The sequence below is a fragment of the Anabrus simplex genome, chromosome 3 (genome assembly GCF_040414725.1).
Source record: "Anabrus simplex isolate iqAnaSimp1 chromosome 3, ASM4041472v1, whole genome shotgun sequence".
Taxonomy (NCBI): Eukaryota; Metazoa; Arthropoda; class Insecta; order Orthoptera; family Tettigoniidae; genus Anabrus; species Anabrus simplex.
The window spans coordinates 41,343,399-41,356,781 of NC_090267.1; the positions used below are offsets into that span (position 1 = coordinate 41,343,399).

The 13,383-nt window shown below is 38.9% G+C and overlaps 1 protein-coding gene across 1 annotated transcript in view; it reads right to left on the reverse strand.

Annotated features, from left to right (window-relative positions):
- Positions 1-13,383, reverse strand: part of LOC136865952 (nose resistant to fluoxetine protein 6) — an 87,936-nt gene that overhangs the window by 44,485 nt on the left and 30,068 nt on the right. Inside the window, exon 5 of the mRNA XM_067142515.2 lies at positions 1,334-1,530. Coding sequence (XP_066998616.2) covers positions 1,334-1,530 — 197 coding nt within the window. The remainder of the gene's footprint in view (positions 1-1,333; positions 1,531-13,383) is intronic.

A 13,383-nucleotide genomic window follows, 5' to 3' on the forward strand; every position in this document is an offset into this window, starting at 1 on the left:
TTCAAAGCTTTGATAGACGGTTATCATAACCTAGCTTTATTTCAAATACAAATTGTTTACTGTTGGTGAAATGAATATGCGGGAATGAGCCGTGTGGTTGTGGAATATTGGAAGTAGAAGGTGCATTGATGTTAATATATGAGGCCGAGATGATTGATTTTGCTACCCTTACCTAATTGGTCAAACAGTTGTATTATAATGAAAATCTGAACTATGATTGGTGGAGAACCTGTATCATAATGGAAATCTGAACTCTGATTGGTGGAGAACCCGTATCATAATGAAACTTGAACTATAATAAGCCTCATTAAGATTCATGGCATATAATACTTATATTTCGGCATCGTTGAGCGTAAAGTATATAATATAGTATTTGGGAGAACTGATCCAACCCAATGGACTAGGCAAGGAGGCAAACAAGGAAAGAGCTAGAAAATTGGAAATGGCCAACAGACCAACACAGAACAGGTACAATAAACGGGCAAAATTAAACACTACAACGCTGTTGTAAAACTAGAGGGACTGTACATTTCAGAATGCCTAAAATTAAATAAAAAAAGGGAACTTAAAGAAATTGAGAAGAAGGAAAGAGAAATTCTGAGGAAAATTCTTGGACCTCAGAAAACGACGGATGGTACGTGGAGGAAAAGGAGCAATGAGGATATCTGCAAGTATTCCGAAAAGATCACGGACACAATGCGAAAACGAAGACTGAAATTTTACGGACATCTCGTCAGAATGTGTCTGTAGAAAAGGAAGCTTGACACAATTGTGTAAATAACTGACCATGTTTTGCAAGCATTGAATGCATATTATCACTATCTAAGTGTATATATGATGACCATTTGGTTGCAATACTTTTATTATGTATGACAACCGCCTGACTAAAAGAATAGTTAAATATATAATTGGATTGAGGAGATCAACGAAATGGGTGGAGGAGGTTAAGAAGGACGCAGAAGAAATTAAAATAACACCAGAATTTATCTTTAACAGAAAGAAGTTCAGAACTCGTGTAGATGACCACAAATTTCATGAAGAGCAGCGGACAAACAGGCCCAAATTTGAAATATCTGAGGAGCAGAGAAAAATAAGGAGTGGACGAATGAAGAAGTTCTGGGAAGAGAAAAGAAGAAGACTGGCCAGAAAGCATTAAGTTTCACGTGGTCCACAGTTAGCCAAATTCGGAATCAAGAAGAAGAAGAAAATCCCATTTCCCATAACATCCTTCTTAATGGAAATATCTTCAGGAAGTGTTGTACCCTCTTCAAGTTCTGAATGTTCTTACATAAGCGTACTTATTCTAGATACAAGTAATGTTAAAAGTACTTACATCTGGCACATACGTCGCTAAGTTCTGAGATGGTGCTAATATTCCGTCCATGTAGCGGTGACCGACCACGACCCAGGCAATGCTGAGGAATCGAATCCCGTGTAGGCAGTGGAGAGTGTCCTCTGACTTGGATATGGCCAGAAGTTTCTTACCGTTAGCGTACACGGAGAAGGCCATCAGCAGGTTACTTCGGGACTCTGTAACAACATCACCATGTCAGACAACACTTATAGAAAAGTGATTATTAAATGAGCAGCAAGTTACTTCGGGGTTCTTTAACAACATGTACAGTTCGCATCACGTCGTTAAGATAAAACCGAGAAAAGAAAATTGAAATTGGAATTATACAGTGAGCTTCGACAATTTTGAGAAGGTTCCTTGAACAGTTCGAGGACTCAACACTTTCAGTGACCCAGGTGTATCAATGGAACACACAATATTTTAGGAAGCAAATGAAAAAGTGGAAAATGAGCCTCACCATACATGACCGCCAACAAGCATTAGTGCAAACAACATGCGTGATGTGCGTGACCTGATTGAAGAAGATTGGTGCATACAATTTCTGAAATTGTTTCGCTCATAGGAATAAGATTTCGAAGTGTTCAAGCCATCATCAATGCTGAACTCGACCTTCGGAAATTGTGGCCTTTGTGGTTTGCTCGTCTTCTCACCCAGGAACAAAACAAAAAATCGCCAGGATGTTTGTCGGAGGCATCTGAATCGCTACGAGGAGGAAGGATACGACCTTTTGCGTCCCATTGTGTCTTCTGATGGAACTTGGGTTCAGCATTACACCCCAGAGTCAGAATAAGTAAGTCTGGAGAGGCGAGAACGAGGTGGAGCTGGCCCAGTCAAGGCCAAAACAAGTCTTCCTGCTGGAAAGGTGCCTGCAACTCTTTTTGGGACTATGCGGACATTTTGCTTGTGGATTATCTTACATGAACGAAAAAATGAAGCCCATTACTGCCGTCTTTTGGTCGAGACAAAATCTGCATATCGCAACAAACGTCTCCGGCAACCAATCCGAGATGTTCTTCTTCTGCACGAAGATGCAAGGCCACACTGCCGTTATAACACAAGGAGAACCGGAAGAAATGCATTGGACGTCTGTGGAACACCTTCCTTACAGTCCAGATGTGTCACATTGTGTCTACCACTTGCTTGGACCACTGAAAGAAGAACAGGGAGGAAAGGGATTTCTGGACGATGCAGCGGTAGAGGAGAGCGTGCGCTACTTCTTGTTTCAAGGTCGGCATCAAAATGCTGCTGTTAATAATAATAATAATAATAATAATAATAATAATAATAATAATAATAATAATAATAATAATAATAATAATAATAATAATGGCGTGATGCCTCCGGAGAGGTATAGTTCAGGTCTTCTGATTTGACTCCCGAAGGCAACCTGCGCGTAGTGATGAGGATGACATGATGATAAAGGCGGAACATACACCCAGTTCACTGCTCGGGGGAATAAGCCAATTATGGTTAAAATTCCCGAGCCTACCCGGAATCGAACCCGGGCCCCTGTGACCAAAAGCCAGCACGCTAACAATTTGGCCATGGGGCCGGACAAACTCGTGTCCTCATCCCGACGGGGTGAAGCTCTTTTTCAGGCACGCTCCCAATGGAGGTGATTTGCATGTACCATTTCAACCAGATAGCAGCACTTCTCCCATCCTTCAATTTCTGGCAGTACCAGGATTCTTCCCGGGCCCCCGAGGACGGCAGCTAATAACACTAACCGTTACGTTACGAAGGCGAACAAAGAGCTGCTGATTCGGTGACAAAAGTGTGTGTCAAATTCAGCATACTCTGTAGAGAAATGAGTTGCTTGTTGTGTATTTGTTGGTGGATTCAATAAAATTGTAGAAACGAATTCCCGTTTATATCTCATTCGCCTAATAATAATTGTAAACAAGGTGTAAATAGTTATGTGATATTAATGAATGAATAGTATCCAAATCTCCTTGTACACTGCATCAGGAGCAGGGGAGGATCACGGAATCCAGCGGGTTTAAATATCTGGGGAGGAAGGGCTGGAGCCTAATCTCTCCACAGGAGTAACATTATCACCTCGAGTTAACAGGTCCAGTAACACCTACAATAATAACGATCTCTCCCGTAACACTATAATGAAACACTACCAGACAGTCATACGTTATGAAGTCTTATATGCTTCAGAATGTCTAATATTCAACAGTAACGGTTTCACGGACAAGCTAGAAACACAGGAGAGGAAAAATACTGAGGAAGATATTGGGACCGGTCAAGGAAGGTAATTAATACAAAGGCTACCCAACCAAGAGCTCTACAAATACTGTGAAAAATTCTCGAACGTGGTCAGGAAAAGGCGCCTAGCATTTTTATGAACAAGTCTACAGCATGCATCCGGCCAGGCTGACCAAACAGCTTAGCGGTTACTGTCAAAGGAACAAGTCCACGTCACTGTTGCTGATGGAAGTAAGCAAAGGTCTGAAGGAACTTTGAGTAACGGAAAGAGACTTAAAAGACTAACATCTCTCAGGGGGTTGTTTAAACAAATGACGTTCCGAGACAAACCGACAAGAAGGTAGACAACTACCACCTGGACAAAGAAGAAAAAGGAACAGCAAAGTCAGAGGATGCGCAATTACTGGTCATGTATCAAAACATAACCAAAAAGCAATAAATGCATATCGTGGTCCTTAAACGGCCTCTACGAAACAAGGAGAAGAAGAAGAAGTGTCGCTAATCTTATCCGTTATTAGTAAATTCTTTGGATAAGTAGAAGTTCCTCTTATAAGGACAATAAAGTAACATCTCTATTGTGGTGTGTCCGCCAATTAATACGGTATGGCCTTCTGAAAAGTGATCCAATCTGGATTCCTGTCGCGAAGGACGTCACCTACAGTATTAGGGCCAGCCCCCTTGGTCCACTCTTTGTGGCCACCTCTCAGGCCTCCCGGGCAGCATCAAAAACAACTAGAATGACGGTCCCAGAATTTTACATATCCAGTGATTTCTGGCGGCTTCTGCTCTTCCGAAGTATTTGGAAGAGTCAGCCCTCTATCCCCGTACATTTTGCACTAGTTTGTCCCACACGCACTAATGAAGAATGTGATCCCTAATCGCTGGTTTACAAAGGATCACTACAATTTTCTGTATTTAGGATTTGAAAAAAGCAGTCATTTTACGACACACTTTCTGTAACAGAGTGCATTTGTAAACACGCCAAAGATGCAAAAAAAGAAATAAACTCATTAATTTATACACGTGCAGAAATTCCACTCTGACAAAAAGTTCCGTGCGTGTGGTATGTGCCTTGAATGGTATATTACCTCCCAATAGCAACTATTTTCGACGAAATACGTGTATGGAAGGATGCGGCTCCTTGGAAACTCCGGCACAAATCCTCTGCGAGCAACTGCTGCATTCCGACCATATTCTCCCTAGATTAAAACTATGTTTGTGCATTTGCCGTTGTTGAACACACCAGGCATTGCCTGTATGTTTACAGCAACTGTAGAGCTACTTTACAAATACCAGCCTATTGAGCGTTCGTAAAGGAGGCATCGTAAAGCAACGGGTTGCATGTGATGTGGGTTCCCGTCCGGTTGTTATCTCTTCGCATTCTGAAGTAAATAATCTGCAGGCTATAATACTCCTGTGAAAATCAGTTTAGACATCCCACTCAGCATTATTTCATGAGGGACACATATAAGCACAGTATACGGTGTTGGTGGGTTAGGTGAAGACATGCAAGGGTAGCTCTAGTGTTTCAGTTAAGCTCAGTCAGCGTTTGAGATCGAAGAGTGCTACAGTGACGGTTCAGTTCTGTGAGTAAGAGCGCGGTGACATGTGTGTTCTGCTGTGAATCAAGTATCAGCGTGCTAGAGTGTCGACGGAACTGACGAAATAGTGCACGTGAGCGGTGAGGTATAACGGAAGAAGATTGCCATGTTTGTGACTGAACTCTGTACCACACACAGGTTTGTGTGAATGTGTTGTACGTGTATGGACTATGGACTGTGCGTCTGCTGAAGTTGTTCAGAGAATTTATTCATGAACAACAGTAGGGCCCAATTGATCGGTATAGAAGTGATCGTAGTGTTGATGTTTCCTTTTTTAACAAATGGCTTTACGTCGCACAGACAAAGATAGGTATTACGGCGACGATGCGATAGGAAAGGCCTAGTGGGAATAAAGCTACCTTGGCCTTAATTAATGTACGGCCCCAGCATTTGCCCGGCGTGAAAATGGAAAACCATGGAAAAGCATATTCAGGGCTGCTGGCAGTGGGGTTCGAATCTGTTACCTTCCGGATGCAAGCTCACAGCTGCGCGCCTCTAACAGCACGGCCAACACACGTTATGTTTAACTTTTTTGCTTTTTAATACTAATGCGAATGGACGGTGAGAACAAATCGAGCGCGCTATCTAGTTTCATTGCGTGCCTGTGTCTAACCGATTTTAGTGCTAGTTAATAAACCTTAGCCTTAAACGCTACGGGTTGTTGTGTTTGTTATATCCACCCCACATGCTGCAATATACATACATAAAATCTCTATTCTGCGATACTTAGAAGATTTCAACAGGTGAAATTTGTACCAGTTATACGTTGTTACCTCTTCCTTACATGAATAATTGAATGAATCTTTTACGATCACGATTTTTGTACATTTTAAAAGTAAAATAAGTTTCATTTGGTGAAGTGATTGTCTCATATTCGCCACGACGACGCACACAGCTATCTATCGGCATGGGCTGAAATTACGTACAATTTGATTTCTGTTGCCTTCCTCAGTTATGTAGACAAACGGGAACATTTGAGAGACTTAAAGGTCTAACATATATGGGTTACAAGAACAACGCATTGATGACTGTCATTCTTGATCTCTTTAGTGAACAATATTATGTCAATGAACTGAATGAAATCTCTTTTCCATTCGGCTGTATGAAAACACATTATTTCTATCGATAAGCATGAAATAGAACGACTTCCACTGAATTTGAAGAATACCATCTTAACAAAATAATATTGGTCTTGCATGCTTCGTTTCAACGGTAGATATGGTATTTCGTACGCATGGCTGTTTCTCCATAAAATACTTGTCATGCGACGAGGATAGAGTGTAATTTTGTTGCACGTAATAACATTATTGTCATATATTGGCATAAGACTGACCTAAGTACTGTTTCTGATGTAAAGTTTTCGCATTACATATTAGCAAACAGCAATAATTAGTGTAAATATCCAATATATTTGTGCTTTGGTATTAGCAGACAGGGTGTACATTTTCTTCCACCATAATGTCCGGCTCCATGGATAAATATGAATGGCTAGCGTGCTGGCCTTTGGTCACGGAGGTTCAGGGTTCGAATTCCGGCAGGGTCGGGAATTTTAACCATCAGTGGTTAATTTCCCTGGCACGGGGGCGGGGTGTAACCTTCACAATTTAAAATCTTTCCGGGCCTTCAGTCCTTCAACTTTCGCCAAAATTGAGGAAATTGATTAGTTTTACAATTTTCGTAGTATAGGAACCCCTACGTGGCCTGCTAAACAATGTTTTAAACATTAAAACATTGATTATTTCACGCACTGTACACGTGTTTATCATGATGGCTTCGACATTAACTTTACGATTGTTTAAACCCTACTTCGTTTCTGCCAGGAAGAAGAATTTAATATTTAGGCGTTCTCGACTCCTGTCCCTCCTGTATAGATCATTATCCTAACATGACAGATTGTGGAGTTTATGCCATCGCTTTTGCCACATCTTTCCTATTCAGCAGAAATCCGCTGGGAGAACATTACGCTCATGCATGCATCATTTCTTAGTTGAAAAAAGTCTTCGATCGTCAAAGGTTTTATGAATTTCCCAAGTTAACTCCACAAATTTTAAATAAGCCGATAATCCAAAGTACTAAAATTCCGCGAGGAAGACGAAAACAGCAAAAGTGGGGAAGATAAAATATTCAGTTACGGAGATAAACAACTGAAGCTAAAGCGATAGTCTTAAAAAATTCACATTTCTCAGTGTGGAACATAAGAATGACGAAATGAGGCAGGTTAAGTTATTTAGCCGCCTGGAACACGAAAGGCTCCATCCAAATACTGCATATGACAAGGGTTAACTACAGAAAACTCTTCACGGTTGTACATACACCCAATATTTAAGTGTTATGGTATATTTTGTCAGATTTAGGCAGCCTGTCATTGTAAGAAGTGCAAATAAACTTCAGAAATGGGACGATACAATCACGGCTCTCCAGTACGCTCCTTTATCAGTAGACCAGCTATTTAAAATGAACAACAAATCACATTCAGTTAGAAAGGTGATATTGCTTGATGCGGACTTCTGACAGTGCTTGGCAGTAATTCGTTGATATCACAGAGCACCTGTTGTCCAGTCAATCTTAAATTTCCTACTTTATGGTCCAAAACTAAGAATTAACTTCAGTGAATGGCTTAAAAGACACGGAAACTGAGAACTAGGCCAAATGCTATATTCGGAACTTATCAAAATAAGATTTCAATATATATGTAGGAATTTTTCTAGGTTGTTTTCGTCCCAATAAGTGCACATATTTTACAAAGTACCGATTTTTTCTCCAAAAAGTTAAGGTCGTCAACGAACAGGTTCTGAATAGTTGGATAGGTTGACAAATAACGTGCATTACAACTGACTCAGCAAAATGCGATGATGTCTATGAATTTAATAATGTTGCTTCGTTCAAAGGAACGAGAAGCTGGGCAAACTTATTGTTCATGCAGAAATTGTAATTCAGAAGTATGTTTTTTATTCCAAGAATAGATTTAGCAACTGTTCACAGCGATATACCATTCGTTCTGAAACGGAGTAGTTTTCCTCTAAATTAAACCTTGCCTTTCACAATGAATAAGTCACTAGGACAAACTTCAAACTTGACATAAATCTGTTCACTCCAGTGTTTTTGAGAAATTTATGCAGCTTTCTCCAGAGTACGGAGATCCATATACGTCAAAGTACAACTCTAATCTACAGCTACACTCAATATACAGTTGTGTGTAAGTAAACAACATATTACCTGTTGTAATTCCATTAAAATTATATATAAAGCCTGGGAAACAGCTTTTATTCAAAACATGTATTAAAATTCCATTTAGAACTTCGAATTACCTCTTAGATGGTAATTTCGACAGGCTTACGTTTCTGTACGTCTATTTTATAAATTAAATTCGTATATTCGTGTAGTTTCATTGTTAAAGTAAAAACTAAGAGTTTCACGTAACAAGTTTTAGTGAATAGTGGTGAAAAATATTAATCATACAGAAAATGTCAGCAAGACGGACATGAGCTTTAATATTGGATTCCATAAATTGTATGTTTGCACTGAAATATTTCTGGACCTAGCATGTTGAGGGAAGAGAACTTAAGTTAGTTGTCATCTGATAGCGACCACCGCTTCTTTCCTTTTTCTCAAATTGGTTAACACAAGAACAAATCCATATATTTTAAATTCCACTTCCGATTTAGCGGGTGTTATCGTCTAAAAATATATACATTTCACATTTGAAAAAAGGCAAGATTCTACTCGATCATGGAAATGATCTTCACGAATACGGAAAAACAAACAAAAAATTTGTTGTTCAAACGAAACTTTTGTGAAAGCTTCGGAAATAGTCTTGTTAAATTACTCCCATCGTGCGTTACAAACAGGTGCTGTGTTCATTTAACGTCGTTTTCAGCGTTATATTCCTTTCCACACTCATTCCGCCACTTACACTTCGTACAGGTACCTGTATATAGATTCAAAGGAAAATGATGTTATTCTTGCGATTTCAACGTGAATACTCTTTCGCTAGGATCGTCTGAGGACGAAAACCTTCCATAATATTAAAAGGCTTCTGTAAAAATGTAACTCAAATCGGTAAAATAGGACTTATGGCTCAAGTCGTAGGCATTTTAAAGTATAATAATAACAACTACATGGAATAATATAATAAGGAGTCTGGACACTTATATTTTTCATGATACATCTCTGTCTTCCAATGAAAGTAGCCCTATAGAACTCAGTGTATTCAGTGACGTAAATTTAATATAACAGCTGTAACAAATCGTACTCAAATATTTTCATTGAGATGGTGAGGGTTTCTTCAGTATAGTCACTACAATTTCATATCTAAGACAGTATGGCAAGCCGAATATCTCAATAATATTTTAAAAATGCTCTGGAAAGGCACCTTGAGCACCCACGGAAAAACCACAAACCTCGATTGACTCCAAGTAATAAATTTACTGTGGCCTCATAAATACTCTTCCCTTCTTGGTGGACCACTGAACCCTGTTCAATTGAAAACGCATAGATTATCGTGGGATATATAATTGCTCCGCATTTTAATGTCGAAAGTATTTATTAGCAGACGACGATACTAAGAAAAATGTAAAATTAAGGAATTACCTCAATTGTGCAAAAAGTTGAAAAGCTAAACGGCCAGGAAAGGTTTCAAGTTGTAAGTCTTGGATAGCTCTATCAAACTCAAAAGCCAATTTCGAAAATCACTTCCGGGCTAAATTCAGTTCCGGAAAAACATCCTAAAAATAGCTTGTTTCATTACTCGTTTTCTCTTCTATTCAAATTCTAGCCTAATTACCTTATTTACACAATTAGCTCTGTAATGTGATCCTTGGTTCAATACCCTCACGCGTTTTGTGATTTTTGAAAAATATCCACACCGAATGTAGTTATAAGGTCTTAAGTGAAACTCTGCATTGACTCACATTAACGTTCTGAGAAGAAGGCAAACTGCTAATCTAACCGACCGGTTTAAGAAAAGGATTGTAATTTTTAGGAATAAATAATTTAATCTCATACTTTATTATATTTAAATACCTAAAATTCGAAGCTCATATCTCTGGTATGTTTCCAACATTGAGTTTCTTGCCTGAACGGCTAGAACTGTGTTTGTTTCATTAGTATAGAAGCCAACAAAACGCAGGACGAGGCAATAGCAAGCGACCGCCAATCAGAACTAAACTGATCGTTTCAATTCGAGCGCTGGTAAAAACAAATGTTAGTGAAAGGCGAACCGCTGATCTATTTAGATCCTTTGTCGCATGAAGGGGGGGAATTATTACTTGGCGAAGATATTTTTTTGTTTCAGTGTCTGTGACAAGGTAGTCTTGGATACACGAGTGTTTAATTAATGTATTACTTAGTGGGGTGTTGTGGTTCTAGTTGTATTGCTGATATTAGGGATGCTCAGGCAACCCGCTTGCACACATTTTAGTGCTGGTATGCCACTTGTCGTCTCTATAATGTTTTACGTAGTTTCGCTGCCAATATTACGAGAGGAATTGCTCCTTACAGTAAGCAACTCTCTGGGGAAAGATTGTTTCGCAGGTTAAGCGCGGGCTTTCGCCTGCGATTTTAGAGCAGTATTTTGTGACTTATTTACGAAGTAATTTAATTAACCACCTATAAGCCATGATAGTCAAGCCGTGAGGTCTATATGGTCTAACAACATGGTTATCCGGTTCGAGTATCTATCGATGCAAATAATGTGTTTTCTTATACGATCATGGAAAATGGGGTTTCATTCACTTCACTGACATATAATATTGTTCACTAAAGAGTTCAAGTATGATAGTCATCAATGCATTGTTCCTGTAACCTACACATATGGTACCAGTTGCAGTCACTCAAATGTTCCCGTTTTGCCTGTATAACTGCGGAAGACAACTCAAGTCAAGGTGTACGTAGTTCCAGCTCATGCCGGTAGGTATAGCTGTGTGCTTCATCCTGGCGAATATGAGACAATAATTTCGCCGAAAGAAACTTATTTAAAAAAAACGTAGTGGTCGTAAAAGGTACATTGAATTTTTCTAGTAAAGAGGAGGTGACAACCTATAACTGGTAGAAATTTGAACTGTTGAAACCGTCTCGTCTTCTCAGTATCGCTTTGAATGACAGACAGAATAGGAATTTGATGCATATATATCATAGCGTATGGGGTGGATGAAACGAACGCAACTAGTAGCGTTCAACGCTTTTTATTAATTAACCCTCAAAATCGCTTACACACATGTACGTAATTACACTAGATAGTGCGCGCTATGTGTCCTCACTGTCTAATCTCAATAGTATGTAAAAGCTAAAACATTAAAACACCGGACGAGTTGGCGGTGCGGTTAGAGGTCAGCAGATGTTAGCTTGGATCCTGAAGATAATGGATTCGAACTCCACTGTCGGCAGCCCTGATGATGGTTTTCCATGGTATCCCATTTTAACACAGGGGAAATGCTGAGGATGGTTTATATGTGACTTTCCAGTCAGTGATTCCTTGTCTAAGGCGACAGTCTGGAGATAAAAATCGATATTTTGGTTATTTTGTCGAAAATTTATTTTAGGGCTGAAATTTAAATGATTTAGTTTCTTCTTCCTTGTCACGAAGTTATTTCGTTCAATTCAAAAAATAATACTTGTTTGCCAGTCCGAACACATTAGAAATGGGCGTGACTTCTGATTTGCTCCCATTTTCCCATCAATTTAACATATTATTCCCATTATTCGTGTTTTCTCCCATTATATTCTGCAAAATGTATCAAAATTTTCAAGGTGTATGTATCATAGCTATATTAGGAAGTACATACATGGAATGTTTGATTGCGTAATCTTTTCAGAAATAGGGATCTTTAATTTAAAAATTTTAGAACATTAGAATTACACAAACTCCTTGCATAAACGGTGTACACTGGGGCGAAAGGCTGGCAACCAGGAATGAGTTAGCTAAAAAATTTATAATGCCCAATAACGGATGATTTTACCGGAAAAATCAATACACAGTGCTTTTTAAAGAATTATTATCTACCTAATTTCAAATTTCCATTAACACTTCAATGAACATTTTTTAAAAATCTAGAATTAAAAGTTTCAAAATATTTCCATTTTTTGAAAACTATTAATTATATCTGACACAAATTTTCATGATATTCCTACTTTTGTAACATGACCACAAAGTTTCATGAACGCCCATGAATTAGGTAAAAATATATGTTTACCTCCAAACTGTCCTTTTAACGGGATATAACTATTCAAAGGACCATTAAGTACTACTTATAAACGTGAACATTTCTGAGTGTTTCTGAAACATTAAATGACACCGTAAGGTGCGCCTTTATTAGATTATACAGTTCCTGTAAATAAACATAACTAATAATCGTGACGTAGAACATATCCGACATACTTGACTGTTATCAGCACCGAAATGATCGAGCAAAGGTGAGGGTTAGATATCCGATTTATGTGTGTATCAGTAGTTATCATTTTAAGGTTTTCAGAACAAGCATACAATCAGTGTAAACGTTATGGAGTGCATGAGCAATCAACTTCCACGTTATATATAATCATGGATTGTACAGCTGATGATGTTAGTATTTCTGTTCATTGATATGTACTCGAAAGCGTATTTTTCATAACTTGTTTGTTTGCTTGTTGGTAGGCTCGTTTTGGCTGTAATAGGTACATGCCTAGTTGCTAATAAACTGAATAGTCTGTCCTCAGTTTCGGCGATCCAGATCTGGAGGATGAGATATTCTATTCCATTCCATTCTATTACATAATTTATGCAGTACTAAATGGGGAAGAGGTGCTTATTCAAGAGGAATAAGACGTTTATGAAAGTCTGATTTCCTGTACCAGGTGTATGAATAAGTCTATTCCGGTTTCATTAAGAGAAGTCACCAACGAACAGTACGCAGCGCATGAATATAACACAAACGTTAGTCTGTTCGTCTGATATTAACCTACCAACACACATACGTTGAGTCCGCCAGACACTAGCGTCTGTGTTGTATCGTTCAGTGATCATGTCGACGTTTCGTGCCTGAAAAAATAACATTGGCGGCACGCATTGTTTTTCTTATTTCATCAAAAGGAAAAGATTTTGGAAAGTCATCGTTTGCTGGTAGAAACATATGGTGAACACGATCCATCGATTAAAGCAAGTGAGACATGCTTTCAACAGTTTAAACGTGGTGTTTTGTGTCTGGAGCCAGCCCCGTGGTGTAGGGGTATCGTGCCTGT